At 39.3% G+C, this 24,312-nt stretch overlaps 4 protein-coding genes across 4 annotated transcripts; 1 reads left to right on the forward strand and 3 right to left on the reverse strand.

The window, feature by feature from the left end:
* Nucleotides 1–1,904: 1,904 nt before the first annotated feature.
* Nucleotides 1,905–3,630, reverse strand: olfm4.2 (olfactomedin 4, tandem duplicate 2). The gene is made up of 5 exons (XM_085392316.1): nt 3,571–3,630; nt 3,308–3,475; nt 3,011–3,223; nt 2,785–2,926; nt 1,905–2,698 (listed from the first exon to the last, which is right to left on the reverse strand). Exons 1-5 carry the CDS (start codon nt 3,628–3,630, stop codon nt 1,905–1,907), a joined length of 1,377 nt encoding a protein of 458 aa, XP_085248442.1.
* Nucleotides 3,631–6,112: 2,482 nt separating this feature from the next.
* olfm4.1 (olfactomedin 4, tandem duplicate 1) lies at nt 6,113–21,661 on the reverse strand. Its single transcript, XM_085390789.1, has 6 exons — nt 21,529–21,661; nt 7,934–8,074; nt 7,658–7,834; nt 7,353–7,565; nt 7,136–7,283; nt 6,113–7,057 (listed from the first exon to the last, which is right to left on the reverse strand). The coding sequence occupies exons 2-6, from the start codon at nt 7,985–7,987 to the stop codon at nt 6,222–6,224; spliced, it is 1,428 nt and encodes a 475-aa protein (XP_085246915.1). The 5' UTR covers nt 7,988–8,074; nt 21,529–21,661; the 3' UTR covers nt 6,113–6,221.
* lrrc74a (leucine rich repeat containing 74A) lies at nt 8,344–21,636 on the reverse strand. The gene is made up of 14 exons (XM_085390787.1): nt 21,529–21,636; nt 13,654–16,533; nt 13,355–13,527; nt 13,172–13,279; nt 12,975–13,068; nt 12,712–12,761; nt 12,517–12,598; nt 12,340–12,425; nt 12,077–12,271; nt 11,895–11,990; nt 10,952–11,095; nt 10,657–10,761; nt 10,441–10,526; nt 8,344–9,069 (listed from the first exon to the last, which is right to left on the reverse strand). The coding sequence occupies exons 2-14, from the start codon at nt 13,763–13,765 to the stop codon at nt 8,460–8,462; spliced, it is 1,941 nt and encodes a 646-aa protein (XP_085246913.1). The 5' UTR covers nt 13,766–16,533; nt 21,529–21,636; the 3' UTR covers nt 8,344–8,459.
* A 527-nt stretch (nt 21,662–22,188) lies between the features above and the next one.
* LOC146647149 (uncharacterized) lies at nt 22,189–23,963 on the forward strand (the record flags this gene model as incomplete). The annotated part of the gene is made up of 3 exons (XM_085390745.1): nt 22,189–22,282; nt 22,967–23,239; nt 23,794–23,963. Coding segments are annotated over 3 exons (537 nt in total), but the record flags the coding sequence as incomplete, so codon positions are not given.
* Nucleotides 23,964–24,312: the final 349 nt, after the last annotated feature.

A 24,312-nucleotide genomic window follows, 5' to 3' on the forward strand; every position in this document is an offset into this window, starting at 1 on the left:
ATTGATAAGCTGCTGGGTTTTGGTGGGTACTTGGTACCAGATGGAGCCACGCTCCAACCAGAGCACAAAGGCAAGTCCTCCCCCACCCCCTCACCCACCCAAGGGAGGGATTGGGTTACGGAAGTGGGAGGAAACTCCAGCATGTCCCTGGAAGAAGGGGGAGAAAGAGGGGCATAAGATCAAATGCTGTAACCTTATCCAAAAGGGGAGGGGTATTAGTCACCACAGAGGGTTTTTTTTTAACCCATCCACAATTAAATCAAATCAAATTTTTATTTTGTTTTAATTCAAACTGAAGCAAAATAACCCAGTTGAATGATAAACTTTGATTTTAGCACAATGTAAGACAACATTTATGACAATCACAATACAGGAGACCAAGAAGATATCCGGGTGTTGAATGTTTCATGATAGGAACCATGATGTCACTGTGTTTGTAGATCGTCTGATTAGTGGGATTGTATGCAAGCTGACAAATTTCTCCTGAAATATCTGTAAGATGATTCTCACTTCCCTCAGTGTCATAGGTAGTAGAACTTCAAAGTATCTGGCCTTGTGACATAGATATCGTTTCCCACGGCGATCGTGGCTCAGGAGTTGGGAGTTCGCCTTGTAATCAGAAGGTTGCCGGTTCGAGCCCCGGCTCGGACGGTCTCGGTCGTTGTGTCCTTGGGCAAGACACTTCACCCGTTGCCTACTGGTGGTGGTCAGAGGGCCCGGTGGTGCCAGTGTCCGGCAGCCTCGCCTCTGTCAGTGCGCCCCAGGGTGGCTGGATATGTAAAGCGCTTTGGGGTCCTTAGGGACTAGTAAAAGCGCTATATAAATACAGGCCATTTACAGTTACAGGCATGTACACAGTTTTTGTCTTTTGTATTTCGGTTTTATTGAAAGAGCAGCATTAAAGACAAAGCAGTTGTGCTCTTGCTTGAAGAGCTTCTAACGTATTCAGATGTGACAGCTGCTGTTATCTGTAGTCTAATACTCCTCTTATTATCTGTGACATCATTTCATGGCCATAAACATTTTATTAGAACAGCATCACTGACCCTTGAGATTAGTGCACATGTGTGCATTATGCATACTATCCTTGGACTACTACAGGTCCATGACAGGGTTCCTGTTGTTTGTTTTCTTTATTTAATCTGATGTATGAAAAAAACAGAATTAAAAGAGGATTATGGCGAATCTTTATCTTAGTACTTATGGTGAGAAACTTGAGTTTTTAGTATCAGAAAATAAATCCTGTATGAATTCTGTGAAATGTGTGTATATGTTTATTTGCATCGCATGATAACAGCTTATCTTCAGCTGCAGTTTAAAACAGTTTATTATCTCCTTTAAACTCCTGTAAACTCTCCAGTTACATGAAAGAACTGCTCAATTAGTTCACTTTGATCAATGAAAGCTAAAGTGATTAATCTGCAGTAAAAATCACATTTTATACTCAACTTTATGCGCATGTTAAATTCTGATTGTGAGTCTTAATGCCCAGCCGCAGATAGAGCACACAGTTATTTAAACCCCTGTTTAACATGTGAACACTGGACAAATGTGCACCACTGTGTCCCTATTTGTCATATTTTGGTTCATGTTTTTCTATTGGACTTGTGTGCAAAAATGTTTATCTGAATACAGTAAGAATTGTTTTATCAAATTCATGCATTTTTTCCTGTTTCATTTGATTATCTAGAACTATTTTAAATCTGAAGCTAAATTTGTGTGGCATAATTTCATAATGATATAATTTATGTGCATAGACAATTGTTCACTTTATTTGAATGCTTCAGTTTAATTTTATTCAGGAAAAGATGGCCAAAAGCCAGTGCATCACAGAAAACACAGGGCATAAGAGATTACAGAAGACTCGTATCGATCACAATACGGCAGATGACCGAGAGATAAAATTATTCTTTGTCAAATTTCACATTATAGGACACATAATAGCCATTGTTGTACATGTAGAGTTTCTGGTCGGTGGGGTTGTAGTCCAGGTTGGTGTATTTGTCCTGGAACTTCTGGAACTGAATACTGAGGTGTTTCTCCTCCTTGGTCTTCGTGTCAAATGCGTAGTAGATCTCCTCTGTGGCAACATCCACTGACCTGGTGGCATACATAACTCCACAGGCCATGAAAGAATTACCCACCATCTCCTTAAACACACCAGTATTCCACTGATCTTCAACACCAAAAGATTTTTCTTCTATCTTAGCAATGACAATTTTCCCTTTGCTTGCCTCTGAAGCATACATTACCCACATTCCATTTTCATCAGCTGCAAAGTCTAAGAACTGACTGGCTGAGTAACTGTAAGAGAACTTCGAACTAGCGGCTGAGATCACTCTGTAGTCATATGTGGAACTGGTCAGGTTCAGTTTGGCCATACTGAGAGGTGCGTTGCGCTGATAGTATAGGCTGTTACCGTGAACAATAAAATTGCTCCCAAGCCCTGCCCACCCGTTTGGTGTGCGATGGTGTTTGAATGCAGACCTCAGAATCAGCTTATCATAGTTAGAGTACAAGTAAAAGTCACTGATTGAAGGGGAGCTGTATGCACCAAAGAAGTACATGGACTCAGAACCTCGAAGAGGTTTGGAGTCTTTTCCCCAGCCCCCATAAATGGAACCTGGGGTCAGATGAGCATTCAGCTGAAGCACCATTGGCTTGCTGAGGGCCAAGATTCCCGTGTGATTGCAGTTACCTGAAGAGAAAAATAAGCATGTTTAAAATTATTAGTAATGTCAAAACCGTACACCAGCGTTAATCCAGCCAAGGCAGTGGCCTTACCAATATCTGGATTGATGAGCTCCTGCTCCTTCTGGCAGTCCTCCAGCTTCTTCTGCAGCTTAGCCAGCTCAATGCGGAACACCGCCAGGTTGCTCTCATCATAACTCTCCAGTTGGTTCACAATGAGGGTCATGTTGTGGATCTACAAAGCACAGAAAGACAGACACATAAATTAGGTGCTCTTAAAAATAAGTCATTTGCATGTAAGTTCAAACACAGTTTTTACCTCAGTGTACAGGCTGTCAAATATGGGTGAGGAGGAGTTGAGAGAGTTTTTGAGCTGAGATACCAGAGCCTCAAATTCTCTCAGCTCAATCCTGAGCAGCTCAAAGTCCAGTTTGATGTATTTGTCAGGACTGCTTTCCAGTATGTTCACTCTAATTGTCAGCTCAGTTAGGTCCTGCAGGTAGACCGCCAGCTTAGCCTCAAAGCCCACTATCTGGAAGGGTGAAAAAAAGCAATGTTAATGTCTTACTACAGCATATGCTTTCAAATGTCACATAATTATTTAGTCCTACTGCACCTTGTTCATTTGGATTTCCACTTCCAACATCAGATCTTTAGTGACTTCTTGCATGTGCTCAACCCGGTCAGCAGGGAAGGTTGTGTCAGGCAGAAAAACATGGCAAACACACTGACCTGACTCACTCACTGATGCCGTTACATTTCCAGACTCCCAGTCCTCCACTGGCTAAAATTAAAAAAAACAAACAAACAAAAAAACATTCAAAAGACATAACTAATCACTGTGCCTGCATGCTTTATTAGAAAAGTAAAGGCACTTACAATCCAGGCCAAAACAGGGCTGAGGGCTGGCAGGAGCAGCAGCAGAAGAGCTGGCAACATTATGTCTCTGTTCATCTCTCAAAGGTTTTCTCCGTGGCTTATCTCAGAGTGTTTTTAAAGGTAGCTCTTATCAGACCATCTCAAACACCTTCTCTCTTCACAAATTTATTATCTTAGTCCAACATACACTCAGGCATTGTATTTGTTTGCTTATGACAAGCACAGAGGAATCCGCCACGTCACGTTTAATACAAATGTGGGGTGCGGATGAGAAGCACAGCATGTGTTGCTGCTGTGTTGTTATGTTTATGACCTGACAATTTGGACAAGTATTCATTCTATGATCCCGAGTCCTGTTTGCACAAAGGCAAACACAACTTTTTTTAGGAGTAGATTGCTGTAAGTCATAAAGGTTTTTTAGGACATCGTCCTAAAAGTGTGAAGTCACAAGTCCATTAAAATGGAGCAACTTATACTTCTCCATCTATGCCAGTAATTGCAAGTGACTTGGGTGGAGTTTTTGAACACCGTAGTTTGTGAACTTTGAATAAAATGCTGACTCAGCTCAATAAAATCACTATGTTTGACAAACCTATCTGAATCAAAATGCTGGTTTAAAGATTTCCTCATTAAATAGCATTAGAGTTTAAATGTATTAATAAAAGGCAGATGATACTCGAATGCATTTTCTTGTGAAAAGCTGACTGTGAGTGATTGAAAATCAATAAAGAAGGCAGTAATTGAAGACTGTAAACGAGCAGAGACAAGTGATAAAGCCACTGCTCTCATGACACAAACCTCTGAGGGCAGAAGGACTCACTGGATCATTAGATGAAGTATGTGTGAATCAGTCAATTTGGGCTTTACAGTTACCAAATGTACCAAGTCTACCAAAAGTATTTTCTATATCAGACATGATCACGTCACTCAAAGAAAGAATTTCCAGTAACTGAAGCACTTTGGATTTAGTTTATTTTTTTTGTAACAATTTCAAATGTTTGCCCTCATTAAGGTCTTTTTTGTTGAACAGCTATGGGAGATTTTGCCTGTTAGTGTGTGGTAGCACCTCACCTGTGAACTAGTTCACTATATGAACTAAATGATTTCTGCCTTTCTTGCTTTGACACACAAACATATTTATGGGGCTTTTATTTATTTATTTGTTTGTTTGTTTGTTTGTTTATTTCACATATTTTTGAACTCTTAAATATGTTTTCACAAAAAAAAAACACCCTGCTATTTGTCATATTAGAAAAACTGAAAAACACTGAGGGACAATCTTGCAATGACAATTCGAATGAGTTCTTGAACAATCTTCAGACTTGGCGTTCACACCTGTAAAGTTTTGAGACGACTTGATTTCATGATGAGATACAAACATGGACTTGCACAAAGACTCAAGAGGTGAAACAATACCAGGTGTGAGAAATATTGATCTTTTTTTATTATTTATGTGGTATCAAGTCTGAATGTCTCCATCCCATATATGCCTAAGAATGCCCTCTAGTTTATTTTGTAAACACGATAAAGTTCAGTGCAAGGTGGGATCACGTTTGTTATATGCAGGAATAGAACCCTGTGTTGGGTGTCTCATTTACCCAATTGCAGAATAAGTTCTCTCTCCCTGAGTCACATTTTTTCGATATTTACAGATAAGAAACTATGTTCGTCAGAGTATTTTAAACTTTCCATCTCTTCCAGAAGGGGGGACCAATTTTTAAGCTCTTTCTGGGCTCCCCGAACTCTAACAAGTTGGTTTCTGGTTTTGTGAATGTTTTTCCAGAGTATTTGAATTCTAAATCTGACTTTGTGAAGAATGCATGGGAGGAGCTGGGTTTGCAAATTGGGGATGAGGCGTGGGAGAGGAGTCCGTGTAGGAATCATCATTGGAAATGGGGTAGGATGTATTCTCTGACTGTAGCAGTTTTTAGTCAAGTTACTGCACATACAGGATGATTATTCCATTGCACTTTAAATGCAGACATGCATACAGTGGTTCAGTTAGATCATTTATGACTGCAGTCAACACAGATGTTATAGTTTTGTATGTTCAAGGAAGTTTTATTTTTATTTCATTTTGACATTTTGTTTCTAATTCTGCATAATTTCAATTTCCAGGGTGGATTTCCACATTTGAGTTTCATTTTTATTGTGGGAAAATGTTTAGTTGAGTTTGGATAAGTTTCAGTGTTAGTTTTTTTTTGTTTGTTTGTTTTTAATCTTTTTAAATTTTACTGAATAGAGGGCAAACATCTGAGGCAAGATTGAGGAAAATGAGTACAGGTGTTACAATAAAAATATAGGTTTTGAAACCGTGGACTCACACTCTTGTAAACATGCCTATCAATGATTTGTCAGGGAAGTTATAATAATTACAAATATTGTATTAATAGTTAGCAAACTAACTAAAACAACAGATATTACCTCTACAGTAGAATAGAAGTGTTTGAAGGTACAATTAAGAACCATTTTTATTTTAATTCTGTTTTAGTTTTCAAAGTTCACAAAAAAAGACACTCATGACACTTGTGTGATGCTTGAAATCATTTATTAACAATCAAGAAGGATTAGGAGGTCATTACTCGACAAGATGAGACAATAGTTGGCTCATTCATATGATGTGATACTTCAGAAAATATCAGATCTTCAATTTAGGTTAAAAGAACTTGTGGCGCCGTGGTGGTCGTAGCCACAGCTGTGTGGTTAAACCACAGGTGATACTGGACATAGTAGCCATCATTGTACATGTAGAGCTTCTGGTCAGTGGGATTGTAGTGCAGGTTTGAGTACTTCTCTTGGAACCTCTCAAAGGGAATACTGATGTAAGTTTCCTCTTTGGTTTTAGTGTCGTACTTGTAAAATATCTCTTCAGTGATGGTATCGATTGTCCTGACCGCATACAAAGTGCCACAAACCATGAAGGCATTGCTCACACCCGGCTTGTAGATACTAGTCTCCATTTTCTCCTCTATCCCAAAAGACGCCTCATTTATTTTAGCAATGACCATCCGACCGGCAGACTGCTGTGTGGCATAGGTCACCCACAGCCCCGTCTCATCGGCAGCAAAGTCAAAGTTCTGACTGGAAAAGTATGCATAAGAGAAGCCTGAACTAGCCTTGGGGATCACCCTGGACTCATATGCCATTGTGGTGAAATTCAGTTTAGCTAACCCAAACGGGCTGTTGATCTGATAATACAGAGTGTTGTCACGGAAGATAAAATTGGTTCCTGTGCCACGCCAGCTGGTTTGTAAGCTGTGATGCTGAAAGTGGTTTCTTAAAATGAGGTTCTTGTAGTTAGTGTAGAACCTGATGTCAATAATGGAGGCACTTGTATACCCAGAGTACCAGTACATGGACTCTCTGTCTGGAATAGGTTTTGAATCTTTCCCCCATCCACCAAATTTGTAGCCAGCATTTAGATGGGCATTCAGTTGGCTTACTATGGGTTTGCTGAGCTTGGTGATACCAGTGTGTGCACATGAACCTGCAGAAGGAGACGAAAATTAGGTTGCAATCACAAAAACAGGGATTACAACTGGAATGACGGTATAAGTGAGCTTACCAATGTTGGGGTAGAAAAGCTCCTGGTGACGTCTCTCACACTCCTCTAGTTGCAGCTGCACCTTAAGGTATTCTCGGCGTGTCACCAGAATTAAATTCTTGTCGTAGGTCTTTTCCAGCCTGTTCAGGGTCTCCACCATGACTGTAATCTGAAAGATAACACAATGGATCTCCACTGCTTCTGCTGGCTTTTAAAACACCTTCAGCTCGGGACATACCTGTACACGCAGGGATTTAAGGACAGCAGTGGAGCCGTTGATGGAGAGCTGCAGGTCTACAATCAAGGCCTCCACTTGTTTAATCTCAATCTTTATCTCATTCCGTTCACTTTCACTGTAGCCATCAGGATTCTCCTCCATTTTTTCAATTTTTGCTGTGAGTTTTACGATCTTTTCTTCATATTCTGTCACTTTGATTTCATATTCCCCCAGCTGAAATTTAATTGGGAAAAAAAACATTCAAAAATGTTTTTTGTCACAATTATGCAATCTTTTAATGCACACGTTCCCTTGTGACTAAATACCTTGCCCATTTCCAGCTCCAGTTCATGTGAGATCTCCACTGCTGTCTGCTCTATCACCACCAGATCACCTACAGGAAAAGTTGAACCGGGCAGGAAGGCGTCACAGGAGCACCTTTCACCACCTCCACCTCCGGACTCATTTCTTGGATTCCCTTCACTCCACACGCTCCTCACTCCCTAAAAAAGAGTTAGATGGAAGAAGTCGTCTCACCTAAATGTGTACGGAGCTTTAAAGAATAAAGATGAATCGCTTGATCTACCTCATGCCATGCGTACCTCCCAGGCAACCGTGGAGCTCAGCAGTGCTGAGAAATACAGAGTGACGATCATTCTGCTGCAGTCAGAGTGGTTATGACTGAGATAGGTGGATCATTTGAATTTATAGATCCTCCTCCATCATATCAGAGGACACAGCACCTGTCTCAGTTCACAGAATTATTAGTTGAGGAACATGCCAGGATATAATGCTCGTTCTTATCTACAGCAAACAGAAATTAACGTCAGATGTTTGTTTACAATTATCCTCAAGAGTGTGGGCTCGCATGAGAACACCATTCCCGAATACCATGATGAAATATTATGTTTCTGAAGAAGGCCCATCCCACTCAGTGTCGTTAACTGCAAGGTGGCGAAGACATGACCGCTGATAACTTATTAAAGCAATAAATATAGATTTTTAGATAAGATTGATAATCAAATGTGTTATTTATTCATTTAAAAATATTGCATGACATAATAACCAAGGGAAAAACAAATCACATGTATAATATATCACGTAATACAGCATTATACAGTGTTCATGTCACTTGACCGTTACTGCAGGGTTCTTTGAAGCTTTGTCTGCATTCTTCTTCGGTTTCTTTTTCTTCATTTTCTTGGCTTTGACTTTACTTTTACCCTCTGACTGCTTTACATTGAGAGCGGGCCTGGATCTCGTCAGGCTGTTAGCAGTGGGGCTTAGCTTGCTGTGGCTCATCTCTGGATCTGAGCGAACGCCCTGAGCAGAGATGGACTTGTCTGGAGCAGAGCGAGGGGAATCGGCCGACAGGTTTGGCTGGGAGTACGAACGCATCCCGGAGGAGCTGGTGGGACGGTAAGGCGTGGCGCCTCTTAACATGGGCAGGTGGATGTTGCTCATGTTAGTGACAGAGTAGCGGCTGCTGTTGGACATGACAATGTGGTGCCAAGAGCTGAGAGGGGTGGCGGAAAAGTGTTGAGGGCCACTCGAGTCTTCTTTGGCACCTCCTGGAGACATGACTATGGAGCTGTGAGGTGTCACCGCCTCCACAGCACTTTGGAAGGTTTTGAGAATGCGGTCACTCTTCTGCTTCTCTTTCTTCTGACGGGACTCAAATTTCCTAAGCTGGCGGCGGTGATCCCTCATCATTTGTTTCCTTGTATCTGCCAGTCCCCTGCACAGAATGGTCAGATTATAGTATAAACATCACTGACTGCTTTTAGATTCATACGCCAACCAATTATCTACCTGTCTCTCCACAACTGCACTTTTCTGTGAAGCCTAACAACTTGAACAGCCTCTCCTACCTCACTAACAACGTCACTACAATTACTGCTTGGGTGTCCTTAATATTCTCTCAATTTCAATCTCGACAACTGAGGTTCTTGTGTTCGGACCTGACAGCTTCTCATTCCACTGGCTGAGTTAGAGTTAATTTCAAAATGTTAGTATTTATCTATGTGCAGTGTGGCAGAACAATGAGGCAGTGGTTAACACTGCATGATGGTCCTAGTTTGAACCCACCTGTGTGTGGAATTTTTGCACGTTCACTGTACCCCAGATGAATTACATACAGTATAAAGCCCATCATACCCAGGCTTCTGTATGCATGAGGATCTGCTTTAACCTTATTCCAGCAGTAACCTCCCTGATCATATGATCAGGGTCTTATAATTGTCATATTTATATATTTTATGCTCATATTTAAATCTAGAGGCGATCATGTTTTTGAGACTGTAGCTTCTAAACGTTGGTGCAACCTCCCTCAGCCTGTCAGGATGGCTGAATCTGTGGTCTGCTTTAAACAACTGCGGAAAAGGGTTAGCTTTTTCTTAAACCTATGATCATTACTTTTCATGTAGTTTATAAAACACCTATATAAAAATATGAATGTATAGACCACATGGTTTACCATCTGTTTGCATGTTGAGCTACGTGGACTTCTTTAACATGTGTTTTTATCCAAACTGTGGAAGAAAAGTTCCCATACAAGTTATTCTTAGCTTATGATTCTCTCTGTGCTATACATAACTATACATATATAACACTATCACTACTTCAGTGGAGCTTCTGCGATTAGTTTGGTGTGTCTGTCTGTTTGTCTGTCTGTTAGTAGGATTACTTAAAAAATGTGATCAGATTTCTTTTCAGGCAGATTTGCAAAAAAGAAAAAACAACTTCTGTAGTAAATTATATATACAGTAGATCTGTGAATATTTGGAAAAAGCTTTTACCAGTGCGAGAGACAACCCAATATCCTAATATACCAGTCAAATAGACTTCTGCCGCAAGTGAGTGAACTTTTCAGGCTTGAAGAGGTTTTCAGCTACTCTTAGTTTTGATAGGGTCAGTTGAACTTAAGATCTGGGCAAATTCCCAGGTCATAACTAAGACACTCTATGCCCAGCTGTACTATCAGTAAACGAGAGATAAAAACAATCAAAATGTTAAAATGATAAGCTTTAACACGCCAAAGCTCCACCTTGTAACGTAAATATTGAAGCGTCAGATGTGAGTATATTTAGTCAGTATGGGAAATGCTCACCTGTAGTCCACCATTCCTGTCCTGTCCCGATCAAGTCTCTGAATCAGCTCCTCAATCTGGTATCGGTCCAAGGGAATGCTTGATTGCTTACAGTTTCACACAAAAGAGGAAAAGGGAATCAGTTTCATAGTTGCTCTCTTTATCACAGTAAACTCTCAGTGAAATGCACTGACTCTACACGGCTCCATATACAGTATCACAGTTTGTTTGGAAAACCTGAACTGCTTTCCTGAAGTCAGTAACAGACACTCTCATGATGCCATCTTTATCGATGTTTCGAAAGAAATCCCACAGCCGCAGTTTCCGTTGGTCCAGATAATCCTTCAGAAGCATTGGTAGAAGTGATTTTGACAATAATTAAATGCAGACCAACAAAATAAGTAAACATCAGAACAGCAAATATACTCTGAATAAAGAAAGAAAGAATAAAAATAAAGATATATTGTGTATATTTTCACAATAAAATTCATGCAGTATGTGTCAGATGCTCATTCGACCAACTGAGACAGACCTGAATGACTTTCATTGGATCAACACGTTTTGGTGGCTTCTTAGCCATGAAGCCTCCTACGCCTCCATACTGTACATCCAGACCAGGATGCTCCTGACACGTCACCTCCAATAGATGCACAAAGTGCTCATTTACCAGCACATTCTGTTCAGATAAAAGACAACATGATATACACACACACATTTTGCTTCCTATGTCAAAAAAAAGGAAAAAAATACAACTTTGACTTAATATGAACACAAAATTGAACTGAAATCAGAGCAAAAAGGAGTTGCTTAAAGAGAAAGTTCCCCTTATAATTACATATGTTTAAATCTGGCCTGTAGTGCAGTTTCTCTGTATAGACTTTTTAGATGAGAGTTGCTCAGTTTCAGTGGCACTGAATATTTCCAGAAATGACCTGGTTGTGAGCAGTTTCATTACTATTTTTTCTCCATAAAACAACACCTGCTGACTGCATAACTGTACAGAAGGAAGTGTGCATTTACCCATGACGAGAACCTGGTGATTGTGACAGCTTGGCAGGATGTAAACGCTGATAATGCTTTCTGCTATGGTGTAATATCAACCAGCTGCATGTCTACATTAGATTATGTCGTTTGGTAGAAAGAAAAAAGGACGTCGTGCAAGAATTGCTCTGAATTGCTCAAGAATTGCTCGGCTCTAATTGGGTCTTGATCTGCGGAAAGAAACATAACTGTGGGTTTTTCAGATGTATTATTTGAGTGCTTTGAGCATCACAAGTCAATTTCTATTAAATGTAGACACATCTCTACAACCAATAACTCAAGAACTGGGACATTTGCACCAGAACAATTCACATGGATAAATCCGACTACAGGCCAGCAGAACAATATGTAAATTTGATTTGTGGATGCACTGTCCCTACAGCCTGTGGTAATCTGTCATGACATGGAGCAGAGCAGGATGCACAGCCACTCACACATATGTTGATCTCCTCCAAGGCAGTTTTAGGTGAGTTCTTCACCACGTTGACTAGAGCCAGTGCGCCCTCTACTGTCAAAGAGTTATAAGCCAACTAAAGAAATAGAAGACATTATCCGATATTTCACTTGAAGCCATGACTGTGATATACGTTACCCTAATGCAATTTCATCCACCCACCGTCAGGACTCTGAGTGTGTCATTGAATTCAAGACCCCTGCACAGCATGCTGGCGCCTTCATTGGTCAGGCGGTTATTGTTGAGGTTGAGATGCACCAGGGTGGTGTTGAATTTGAGGGCTTCTCCCATTGCCAGAGCACCTTCGTTCCCAAAACCGTTCCACGATAAGTCAAGGTGCTTTAACATCATATTCACCTAAATGGGAAGACTGTGATGAAATGCTGCACACAGAGTAACTAACAAATTTTGTTAATCAGCCCTACTTTTAACCCAGCGCAAAAAGCCACAGCCCCTTTCATTCTTAGATGATTCCAGCTGAGGTCCAGCACCTCCAGGCCCTCATTGTTTGCTGTAGAAATAAGAAAGCCAAGTCAGTGAAAGAATACATCTATACTGCTATTAAGAACTAGTCTTAGACCTATTAAGACCTTTTACCATACCCAGCAGCTGTCCCAAATGCTCCCCTCCTTTTCCACAAAACTCATTATGGCTCAGATCCAGTACCTTTATCCTGGAATTGGTCTGAATGTAACAATATGTGACAGGTGCAAGTAGCAAAAGAACAATTTATGAATATAGAAATGACTAAAATGGGTTGTTATGTGTGAAAAAGCAGGACATAACTGATAACTTACTGACAGAGCATCTGCAAAATATTTAGCATCATCATCAGTAAATCCATTCCCTGCAGGGAAGAAAATGCATTCAAAACAATCATGAAAAAAAAGATCACAATAATTATCGCTGTTAAATAGACAAACCAATCAGAAACTAACCTCGACTAACCTGTCAGGAAAAAGGCAACCCCGACACAACAAATGTAAGCTGACTGTTTGTGATGCCAGTCATCTGTCACGTAACATCTGACAAGTTAAATGCATTGTCACGTGCATATTACCTGAAAGCTTCACAGATTTTAACGAAATGCTGTCCAGCAACATTTTAGCCACATACTCAGCCCCAGCAGATTTCAGATGGTTGTGGGATATATCCTGCAAAAAATGTATTATTAAAACCAAACTTGATGTAGAGCTCTCAGATTTAGACCTGAAATACACTTGTGCCCTCCAGTGGTCAACCTGCAGTCTTACATACCAGGTGCTGAATGGTGAAATTAGCCCTCAACGTCTCCATGAGGTATTTGGCTCCCTCAGCTTGAATTGAATTGTCTGCCAGTGCCAGGGCGCTTATTTGTGTATCAGTCTAAATAAAACCTGATCATCAGTTTTCTATTTAAAAGTGCCTCATTGATTAACAGCTCTTAGATTTTAAACATACCACTAAAGCAATAGCAAGTGCCTTGCATCCCAAAGGTCCGAGCCCATGGTGGGAGAGTGTCACAGCTGGAGAGTCAAGGTTTCGAATAAAGTAAGAGACCGGCACCACACCTACCAGCTTGCAGGCCTGCATGTACACCTCAGCAGTGTCCATCTCCTTGTTGATCTTATTTCCTGCATATTGTAAAAGTCATAAATTAATATAACCAATGTATAGATTTATAGTAATGACTACTAAATTACTTAGTATTTAAACAAGAACCTCAAGGATTATTCCATGATTGAATTTAATATGCTCACCATCTGATTCCAAGTCTTTGTCAAACTCATCGCCAAAGCTGTCGAGATCAGTTGGGGATGGACAGTTGTCATCGTCTTTTAAGCAGAGGGACTCAAATGACGGTATCGACATTACGGCCTGTCTTTAAAACTTGTCCTTATTGAAACGGTTCTCACTCACAAACATCAGGCTGTGATGTGCCTGGTAAGAACAGGGCCTGTGAAATGAAAGGGGCCTGTACTATGCCCCGGGTAATTCTACCCCTCAGGTTGTGTGTCTTGTGTCGTTAACAATTTATGCATCACTCGGGTTACAATCCTAAGCAAAACCTACAGTTATAGTGTGCTGTAATTTAATTCATCCAATGTTATTTATTAGTACAATCTCCCACATTTACAAAATTCAACACATGACTGTCACAAGCAAAGTATGATACGTGTGCAGAGGAAGTTTCATAAAAATGTAATTTGATCTTCTTAATTGAAATTGTGACAATCCATCAGTTTGATGGAAGCAAGTGTATGTTTATGAGCAAATGCTAATGCTAACAGATAGAGCTACCAGTCGCTGCACCGTTGAAGTGTTAATATATAAAGAATTTAATGGGTCAATACTGGATCAATACTGGAGTTATTTAGCAAAAAGAAAATTGACTGCATTTCCACTGTAATGATTACTAACTGGTGTTATATGTAAGCTTTACTCCTTCTAGAAAATATGGAGCATTCACAGCCATTATAATGCTGAAAAAATCATGAAATAAATGCACTTATTCAAGAATTCACCAGTGATAGAGAAACAAGGATTAATTCATTCATTATGTCAGAGATTTATGGATTTCCACACAAGAATTGGCCAATTTCTGAATGACTGTGGGCAAGTGCAGCGCTGAGGTCTAGATGCCAGCAGATATGAGACAGCAAGCTGAGAAGGAAATTTAGTTAATCGTTTAAATTTACTAGTCAACACAAGTTTCAGTTTATATGAAGATTTAAGGAGGAAAATCCATCTTTGAAACAGGTTTCAGTTCAAATATACATGTAGTGTAGGTAGTCTCTAAACAGCTTAGAAATGAGTTTTTTTAGATTACTGTAAACACGTAGTAAAGGCTCATAATCAAGGGAATAGGGGGGGGAAAGGCACAAAGTTTTAGAAACTTGCTAGGAGCAAGTGAAAGCTTTACTAGTGGTTGAAGCTGTAACTTCTACATCCTGAATTTGGCACCAAATGGACCATTAAATAACAACAGTAACCTAGCATTGTGTTTCAGCCCACGCCAGGCTGCAGAGTGCAGCTGTCTTCATTATGCTAAAAATGAATCTTTATTTTTGAACAGGAACTTGTTACTTTGTTAAATACATGTGTTTAAAAAACATGCAAACAATGAAACCTTTATTGTTTAATAAAATGCAAACAAAAAACCCTAAATTAATTAAAATGTTATTGAGTGAATATGGTGAAGAAAAGTCCAAATGTATTATTTTTGAGGGCGTCGAATCTCAGGAGGCTATTTTTTTTTTTCATATACAAATATATGCGTTTTAAGGAGTTTGTCACGGCTGGGATAGCTGTTTGCAGAAGGAGGACTCAAGTTGCAGACACAAAGCAGTGATGAGAATTACAAAGTAAACTGAACTGGGAAAGCCAGTAAGCTGACCTAAAAACATAACACAAAGGGAAGACATGAGGCGAGAAACAGAAAACAGAGAGACACGGAGAAACACTAAAATAACACAGACGAACCGGCGATGAGCACAGACCGACACCCAGGCTATACACACACACACACACACACACACACACACACACACACACACACACACACACACACACAAGGTAATTAGGAAATGACACAGAGGGGGGAAGCACAGCTGATCCTAATCACAAGATGACGGGGAAACACAAGCTAAACACAGTTAAGTCACACACGGATCTACAAAGTAAAACAGGAAGTTTCCAGACAGAATACAAAATCAGAATAAAACTAGAACACGAGAAAAATAATCAAAACAAAACCACTGCGTGTGCAGACTCAGGACCATGATAGTTACTTAAATACAATGAAACAATAATCTTTTTCATGTTTATTCTGAATAAAATTGTTCATTTAAAAATTAAATACCGTATAAAAGCTTCTAATCTACTGGTTGTGAAACAGAGGCTTCTCTATTGGGTTTTGGAGGTGAACATAGGCCTCAAAACACACAACAAAGGATAAAGGGAGACTGACACAGATGTAGCTGGCAATGGAACAACAGGTGGGAAGACAGCTGAAACTAATCACAGATTAAAGAGACGGGAACCAAAACTGAACAAAACACACAGGGGAAAAGGGAATATTAAACAGGATACCTGGCAAACATTAACAAAAAATGTAAGAATATTTAACAATATCCAGAATACATTTAAGCTGGAATCACTGCCTCGTGGTTCTTTGCATCAGCCAAATTGTTAAGTTGTGGTTTAAATTCTTGTCTGTCGAATCATGTCTAGAGTCACTTCTGGCCAAATACCAAATGGCATTTATGTCATCAATGAAGCCGAGACAACATTTATCCTAGATTAACACTGTAGGACCTCTACCTTGCAATTTGAAGCAATAGAGATGAGTTTTTGACAGTTAAGCGGTGCTAAATGAAAATAAAATAAAAATAAAATAAATAAAACTGAACAGATCTAAAGGTGTTCCCGTAATTCGGGTTTATTAGAATAAAAGATCGATGAGGAAATTTTAAAAAAATATATGAGTTGGGTCAGTCATATACTCTGAATAAGTTCACTACATGTCTTAAAACTGAAACAACATTATCTGATGAGGGTATTTCCAAGCTTTGTGAGGCGGTCAAGGGATCCACATATGTGTAACAGGTGAGCAATCAGCTGAGTCTTCATCAGATGTACTGTGTGACATTAGAGATGGTAAGATATTCATAGTAGTTCTTTTTTTTTTTTTTTAAACCAAAATCCATTATGTTTCAAACTACTGCTATACCAAGATGCCTTCGAAGTTGTTAATCCTTTAGGTTATGGAAATAAATAGATAAAACTGTAGTTAAAGGGACCATGTTTTGTATGCTGTAGATAATTTGGGCTCACATTGCACTGGTGGCTTCTGCTTTAGTCGTACACATCATTTCTGTAGATATTGTTTAATGATGCAATCTGTTTTTCAGGGTGGTCCAAATCAGTGTGGAGCAGAATGCACCACAGAGATGTACAACTCTCCTGCTGAACACCTCAAGACTGAAGGTACACCAGATATAGGAGGAGTAAAGTTTGAGTCAGTTTTCAACTGTTTAAAATATTTTCACATCTGTCAGCCAGGTTTGCCATTTTGATTAGGACACAAGATTTTTATGGCATTTTGTCATATGATGTTGTGCTGTTTCTTAAATTTTTTTGTGAAGAAAAAGAATGGTTCGCCTACTCCATTCTGAATTGGAGCATTAAACAGTTTAAATACTCTGACTCTGGTACCTCTTCAAAGCCGTGTGAGGTCAGTCCTCAACAAATTCTCAGCACAAACAAAACTGGAACTTTTTAAGGCTGTTGCCTCTCATAATTGGTGACAGAGTGGAAGATGGAACAGATGACTTTTACCCCACTGCATCCAGACTGCAAATAAATCGCGCATGTGCGAAGGCACTGCTGGCATGTGATGCACAACAGCAGAAGAAAAGGACCTGTGAGGCTCAGTAACAGAGATTTTATTAGAAAACTAAAGACATTTTGCCCCGAAAAATATATATTTTTCCCAATGCATCATGATAACTTCATTTCAGTTTTTTCTTTTCATCAACAAATAAAGGAGGTTACATATAAGCTACTTTTTTTTTATTGCTCAAAACTTGTCTGAACACAGGCTGCACGTGTTGGTCCACTGTGATGTATGTGGCTGACGAAAACAAATTGTACAACCTAAAAATAACAGCAGTCCTGATCAAAAGTTTTAGATCATTTGAAAAATGGCAAAAAATCATATTTTGCATCCAAGTAAAGCTTCAACATGCATGCAACAAGAAGAAATAGGAGTAAGGCAAAACATTTTTTGAGCATGCAATTTATTAAAAACAACGCTTAAACTGAAACAGGCTGTTTTACAGCTGATCAAAAGTTTAGGACCACACCTCCAAAAAACATGGGTAAACCCCCAAAACAGAAAGTTCCAAACGTGAACTCAATAATTAATTGGTCCGCTGTTATTGTTGATCACTTCATGCAAGCGTTTCCATGAGGTGAGTGGGAACATTTCTCCAAGTGGTGAAGACGGCCACACGAAGGGTGTCTACTGTCTGGAACTGTTGTCCATTCTCAGTTGGATTTAGATCAGGGAAAGACGCAGGATGGTCCAAAAGAGTGATGTTATTCTCCTGGAAGAAGTCCCTTGTCCTACGGGCATTGTGTACCGTAGCGTTGTCCTGTTGAAACACCCAGTCGTTACCACACAGATGAGGGCCCTCAGTCATGAGGAATGCTCTCTGTATCATCTGGACATAGCCAGCAGCCTTTGGACACTCCTGCACCTCCTGAAGCTCCATTGTTCCACTGAAGGAAAAAGCATCTCCCCAACCATTGTGGCACCCCCTCGTCTGTAGGGCGTAGAAAACATCTCAGGTGGGATGTGCTTGTCATGCCAGTAAGGTTGGAAGCCATCAGGACCATCAAGGTTGCATTTTTTTACAGGAGAAAAAAAAAGGTTATATTTTTTTCTCATCAGAGAATTTTTTTTTGAAGCTCTTCACCACTAATGGCCTTAATTTGGGTTGAGGATTTTTTAGGTCTTCCACTTCACGTTTTTGTTCCATAACCCCCGGGATTAGTTAGGAAATGACCGTCTTAAATGCATCCCACCTCAGCAGCGATGGCGCGCTGTGAGCGACCCTACTTATGCAGTTCAACAAGTCGACCATGTTCAAAAAGGAAATTTTTCTTTGCTTTTGCCATCAGAACATCCTGACAGTCTGACTACCTGACAGAAAATGACAATGAATCCACAGTTTTGCACAGATTTGGCCTTTTAAAGGCAAGTGGTCCTAAACATTTGATCAGCTGTAAAACAGCCTGTCCCAGTTTAAGTTTGTGAAATGTAAGTTAAATGTTTTGTCTCACTCCCATTTCTGCTTGTTGCATGTTGTTGGAACCTTGTTAAGATCCAGCCATGCAAAAGATGATTTTTTGCCATTTTTCAAGTGGTCTTAAACTTTTGATCGGGGCCGTATTTAATAATCAATTAGTTTCTTCTGAATGGATTAAGAATGCTTTATGTCCGCATTGCAATGCATCACAATTGTAAATCATTACACGATTAATTGTGTCAGCTCTATTAGATGTAAGATTGTATATTTGCTTTTGAAATGGGCAGTTTGCTTTATTGTGCTTTGTATTTGCTTTCAGACTGCAAGGAAAGAACGCTAATGTACACCGAGCATCTGAAGAACAACATGCAAGTGCTCCAGCACATTGGATCCAAAACCTGTTCCAGTTCCTCAGACACCGTCAGAGACTGTTTTGAAAGCCCTCTACTATCAATCTGGAGAAAAAGAAACTTTGCCAACCACTGCAAGTATCAAGTGTTTTAAATTTTGTTTGACTGTTTATTATGTACTTATTTGTTTTTGGTTGTATTAAGTTTGATATTAATTAGATCAGTGCCTTTTTAGTCATTAATTTGATTATTAAATATAAACTGTTTAGGGCAGCATGGTGGCACAGAGGTTAGCACTGTTGCTGCACAGCAAGAAGGTCCTGAGTTCAATTCCACCATCAGGCCGGGGTCTTTCTTTGTGGTGTTTGCATGGTTAATTGATTAATCCAAATTGCATAGGTGTAAATGTGAGTGCGAATGGTTGTCTGTCCCTGTGTGTTAGCCCTGTGACAGACTGGCAACCTGTCCAGGGTGTACTCCGCCTCTCGCCCTATGAAAGCTGGGATTGGCTCCAGCACAACCCTGAAAAAGGATAAGCGGATGGATGGATATTAACTGTTTAATTTAATCATTGTCTCTACTGGTTTTTATTAATGTTTCTAGCAAATTATGACAAAAAGTCAAAGAATGTAAGTTTTATGCCTATTAGCCCTATTGTGTTTATTACCTCATTTGTTGGACCTTAATCTTTTTAGACCACATTCTGGCTGCAACAGCTGCCAATAATTTCGTGTAAATATGAACTTTTGAATAAAAAGGCATGTTTTGTATTATACAGTTCTTCTGTGCTTTGTCAATAGGAGACGGTAAACAAGCTTATTAAAATGTATTTAAACTGGTTTACTTTATAATAGTTTTTTATTTCAATGTAATAATTGTACAAAAACCAAAGTTCACTGTGAATTTTACATTTATCAACAAATATACCGTTATGTATTCTGCATTATCACTATATTTTCCACGGTGAAATTCTGGCAACCACAGCTGCCAGTATGTTACCGTAATATTCAACTTTTTAGGTATGATACCGTATTATTTTATACAGTTTCACTATATTTAACAAAGTAAGACTGTAATCAGGTTAACGGAATGGCTGTTGTTTTCACATGAATTTATGTTTAAAAGTTAAAAGTTAGGGTTTTTTTGTTGCTCTTGTTTACTTTTAAGCCAAAAATAAAATAAATAAAGCTACAAGGTAGGGCTGGGCGATATAATTTGAAGCATGTGCGGTAACGATATATATCACGATATATATTCTTTTCTTCTGTATAACCACACAAAAAATCCTTTAATTTTCTCAAAAATCGAGAGTGCGCCTTATGTATGAATTCTGGTTGTGCTTACTGACCACGAACCGATTTCTGCGTGCAGAAATCTGTTAAAAATGTTTTAGTACAACTTTGGCAAGCCGCACTGCTTGATGGATCGTCAGAGCATTACGGCTGCTGTAGTGAGGAGCTTCGTGGAGTAATCTGGGTCCAAAACTCCTTCCCCTTCAGGTCCCAAAGTCAAACGAACACTGAGAGTTAAAAACGGTCTAAATTCTTCCATCTTTAATAAAATCATCAGCGTTGCTGCTTTATCGGGTGTAACAATTAAGTTTAACATCCAGGCATCCATGAAAACAGAATTTATTAAATTTAAAGGAGTTAGAAGTTAACAGGAAGTTAGCTCGCTAGTTTACACCTAAACATTTCATAGCATGTTCTGACAGAGATTTTTGAAGCTAATTAAAACGTACAGCTCTGCTATCACTTCCAACATAAATGAAGACAGAAAACTAAACAGCAGTGGCGTTTGCAGGGTTACTGAAGTTGGACTACCTGCTATATAATGATGTGCTACGTGATTGCTAGCGACACAGCTATGTTAGCATAACATTAGCACAGTGAAGCTGGAGGATGAACGCCAACTTTTTTCCACTCGATAAAAGTTAACGTGAGGGATTCTGGTGGTCAGGGACAAATGCAATCGCATAGCAGGATGCTGTACACTGGCCAAACTTCAGTCAGGAGAACAACTGAGATTATTCATCCACAATACGAGGTTAGTCATTAATATACTGCAACGACATGGGAACAGAACAGCTGCGAGAGAATTCAACATTAATGAATCAATGTTACGGAAGTGGAGGAAGCGCAGTTTTTGGCTTTCCCCATATTTCAAAAGTGCTTCATCTCTTTGCTATGACTGTCGCCCAGCATAATTTGCAGATGATAATGGTTTTAGCTGCAGCTATGCTTTCGACCAAAACAGGCGCAGCTTGATGACATCATCAACATGCCCTATCGGATAGAGCGTCAAAGTCGCTATCATTGGCCAAATTTATATCGTTTCTATCGCCCACCCCTACTACAAGGTTTAATATTGAGAAACTTGAGGTGGAAAATGACTTGAGCATTGTATAATTCAAGTAACATACATTGAACATACCATCAAAAAATAAAATAAATCATAACATTAAACTCACCTTGCTAAGTTGATCAGGCTTTTTCTTCATCCCCTGAGACCAGCTGCACTGAATCATCACCAGCTTTCCTCATCTTTTTCGCTCAGTGAGGTCTTTCCTTTCCTTGGCCATTCCTCTGCCAGCTGCCTTTGCACTGGAAAACCAAAGTGTGTGATCACAGGTGAAGTAAGGGATATTTTTTCCAGTGCAGGGTGTAGAGTAGTGATGGTAAATTTGATTCTTTTTACTGAATCGGATTTTAATGAGGCGCTCACCAAAGTGAATCGGTTTTTTTGAGTCATTTGATTCACTGAGTCAGTTGACCAGAGAGTGCAAAAAATTTACATTTTCACTCAAACTTAATTTGTCTCTCTTTTCATGTAAATCCCACTGCTAAGATGAATGATTCTAAAAAACAACCCAACTATTTTATGGAGCATAAAAGAGCAAAAACATTTCTAAAATTAAGCAATTTCCTATCAAAATTGCTTAATAAACATTTATTTTGTTTATTTTTATTTTATTAGTATTTTCCTTAAATGTGTTAAATATATATTTTCTCATCTAAATGTCCACTGAGCTGTGAGCCAGGGGGCGGTAATGCGCCTTAACATTGGTTGCCAACCAAGAAGAAGAAGAAGCTGTGAGCCAGGAGGGAGGGGGTGAGTGAGTGAGTGATTCGTTCGCTCGCTCTATGATTCAGCACAGGAGGGAGGGGGTGAGCGAGTCCTGAGTGATTTGCTTAAGCTTACGATTCAGCACAGGAAGGGAGGGGGTGAGTAGCTCAAATGTGTTGTTAGCATGTTAGCAGAGCGATGCTACTGTGAACCGAGGAGCTATTTTCTTGATGTGAGCTTCTACTCAGGGTTTTTTCTTCCAGTTCAGAGCAGAAATGCTTTTGTTAAGAAACTGGCTGTTGTTTTCTTCCCCCCCGCAATTTTAATTATAAGCTAGATATATTTCTACTAAGCAAATTAGTTTGCTAACAGAAACAGGGATGAGTCAGTGAGTCAGTTGGGCTTGTGAATCATGATTCACGAGTCAGTAAAGTGATTCTCGAGTATTGAACGATTCGTTCACGAATCGAACATCACTAGTTTAGAGTGCTCCATTTGGTGATAGCTGTTGAACAACATTTCTAAGGATGTTGAAAAAGACAAATATTTCTGTTTACTATTAGGCAAAATCATCACATAAATCACATTTTCAACAAAAGTTAGAGCGAAGGCACAGTTACAGGGAAAATGTGTCTGTCTGTGACTAAATGTACTGAGGTGAGTAATTTGCTGCCAGCCTGCTTATTGATTCATTGTACTGATGCTACAATGATTTGTACAAATTTTGGAAATCTACAATAACATTTCTAAATAAAACTGATGATGTACAATGTTGTCAAACCACCTGATTTATAATATTGTTACTTAAGAATAAGAAAAGTAACAGTCTTCAACACTTGCAGATAACAAACTCACAGACACTCACCTCACGCTCGATGATACCAAACGCATCAGCAAAGAGCTCATCAACCTCCAGGATACTTACAAGACTGCAGTGGAAACCATGAAGGATGCCAGGAAGCAGCTGGACAGTGAGATGAGCCGTCAGACACAAACCAACTGGGAGCTTGAACACCAGACAAAACGAAGCAATGACTATAAAAGTCAGATGGAAAAAGTTACAAAGGAAATTGAAGCCATGAGAACACGCTTATCATTAACAACCAGAAGAGTCTGTTCAGTGACAGGTTGCTTCTCCCAAAGACAAGAACTAACAGACTTAAAAACTCCTTTGTCCCACACGCCATCAGACTGTTTAACTCCTCTCTGGAGGGGAGAGGGAGGGGAAACAGGAGGACAAAGGAGGGAACAACTAAGCTGTAGTGCCTCTTCACCTCACTGTGCAATACCTTTTGTGCAATACTTTTGTAAATAGTCAACGGTGCAATAGACTCAATACTTGAAATGTGCAATTCACTTGTATTTTTATTTTTATTCCTATTTATTCTATTTATCCCCTTCGTATATTTTATTTATATTGTCTCTGTATTTATATATATGTGTGTGTGTGTATAACTCTGTAACTTCTGTCGGTGCTGTGCTTTTTTGGAAATCGAATTTCCCAGAGGAACCCACCCGAGGGATTAATAAAGTTCTATCTTATCTTATCTCTTATCTTATCAATGCTTAGTAAGACCGGTTTCATTGTTTCTGTATATGATACAATTGTAAAAGCATAATGATTTGTTTCATAATTTTCTATAATGGTGGTATTTTCTTTTGGAAACAGGCGATGGCTGCAAACACTGTCCTGCAGGATGGATTTTAATGAACTCTGTATGTTACTACTTCCCCTTGAAGTCAAATGAATTCAAAACATGGAAGGAATCCAGAGATTTCTGTCAGCTGCAGGGAGGAGATCTTATAATCATAGACAGCCAAGATGAAGAGGTTTGTTAGTATTTCTGTGGAGCAGTTTTCATGCAGATTTCTGAAAATTTATCTTTGGTTTTGTTTCTTTTTTTGTTAGAACTCAACAGTCAATTATTTGAGAAATCAGCTACTTCCGTGCAACTGATATAAGATGCGGTAACCTGAACACAGCTTCAACCGTCTGTTTGTTGAAAAATAGTAACTGTAACGGCGTTGTAACAATAGGAATAGTAATTAGATTACTCATTACTGAAAAAAGTAACGCCGTTTCTTGTAACGCCGTTATTCCCATCACTGGTCTTTCCTCATCATAAAATTTAGATTTTGTGGTAACAAACACATTGATGGCTTACATAATTGGGATAAAGAAGTTAAA

This window comes from Rhamphochromis longiceps, linkage group LG19, assembly GCF_057381845.1.
Source record: "Rhamphochromis longiceps isolate RC_006_pf linkage group LG19, R_longiceps_female_GT1.1, whole genome shotgun sequence".
In the NCBI taxonomy this organism is placed as follows: domain Eukaryota; kingdom Metazoa; phylum Chordata; class Actinopteri; order Cichliformes; family Cichlidae; genus Rhamphochromis; species Rhamphochromis longiceps.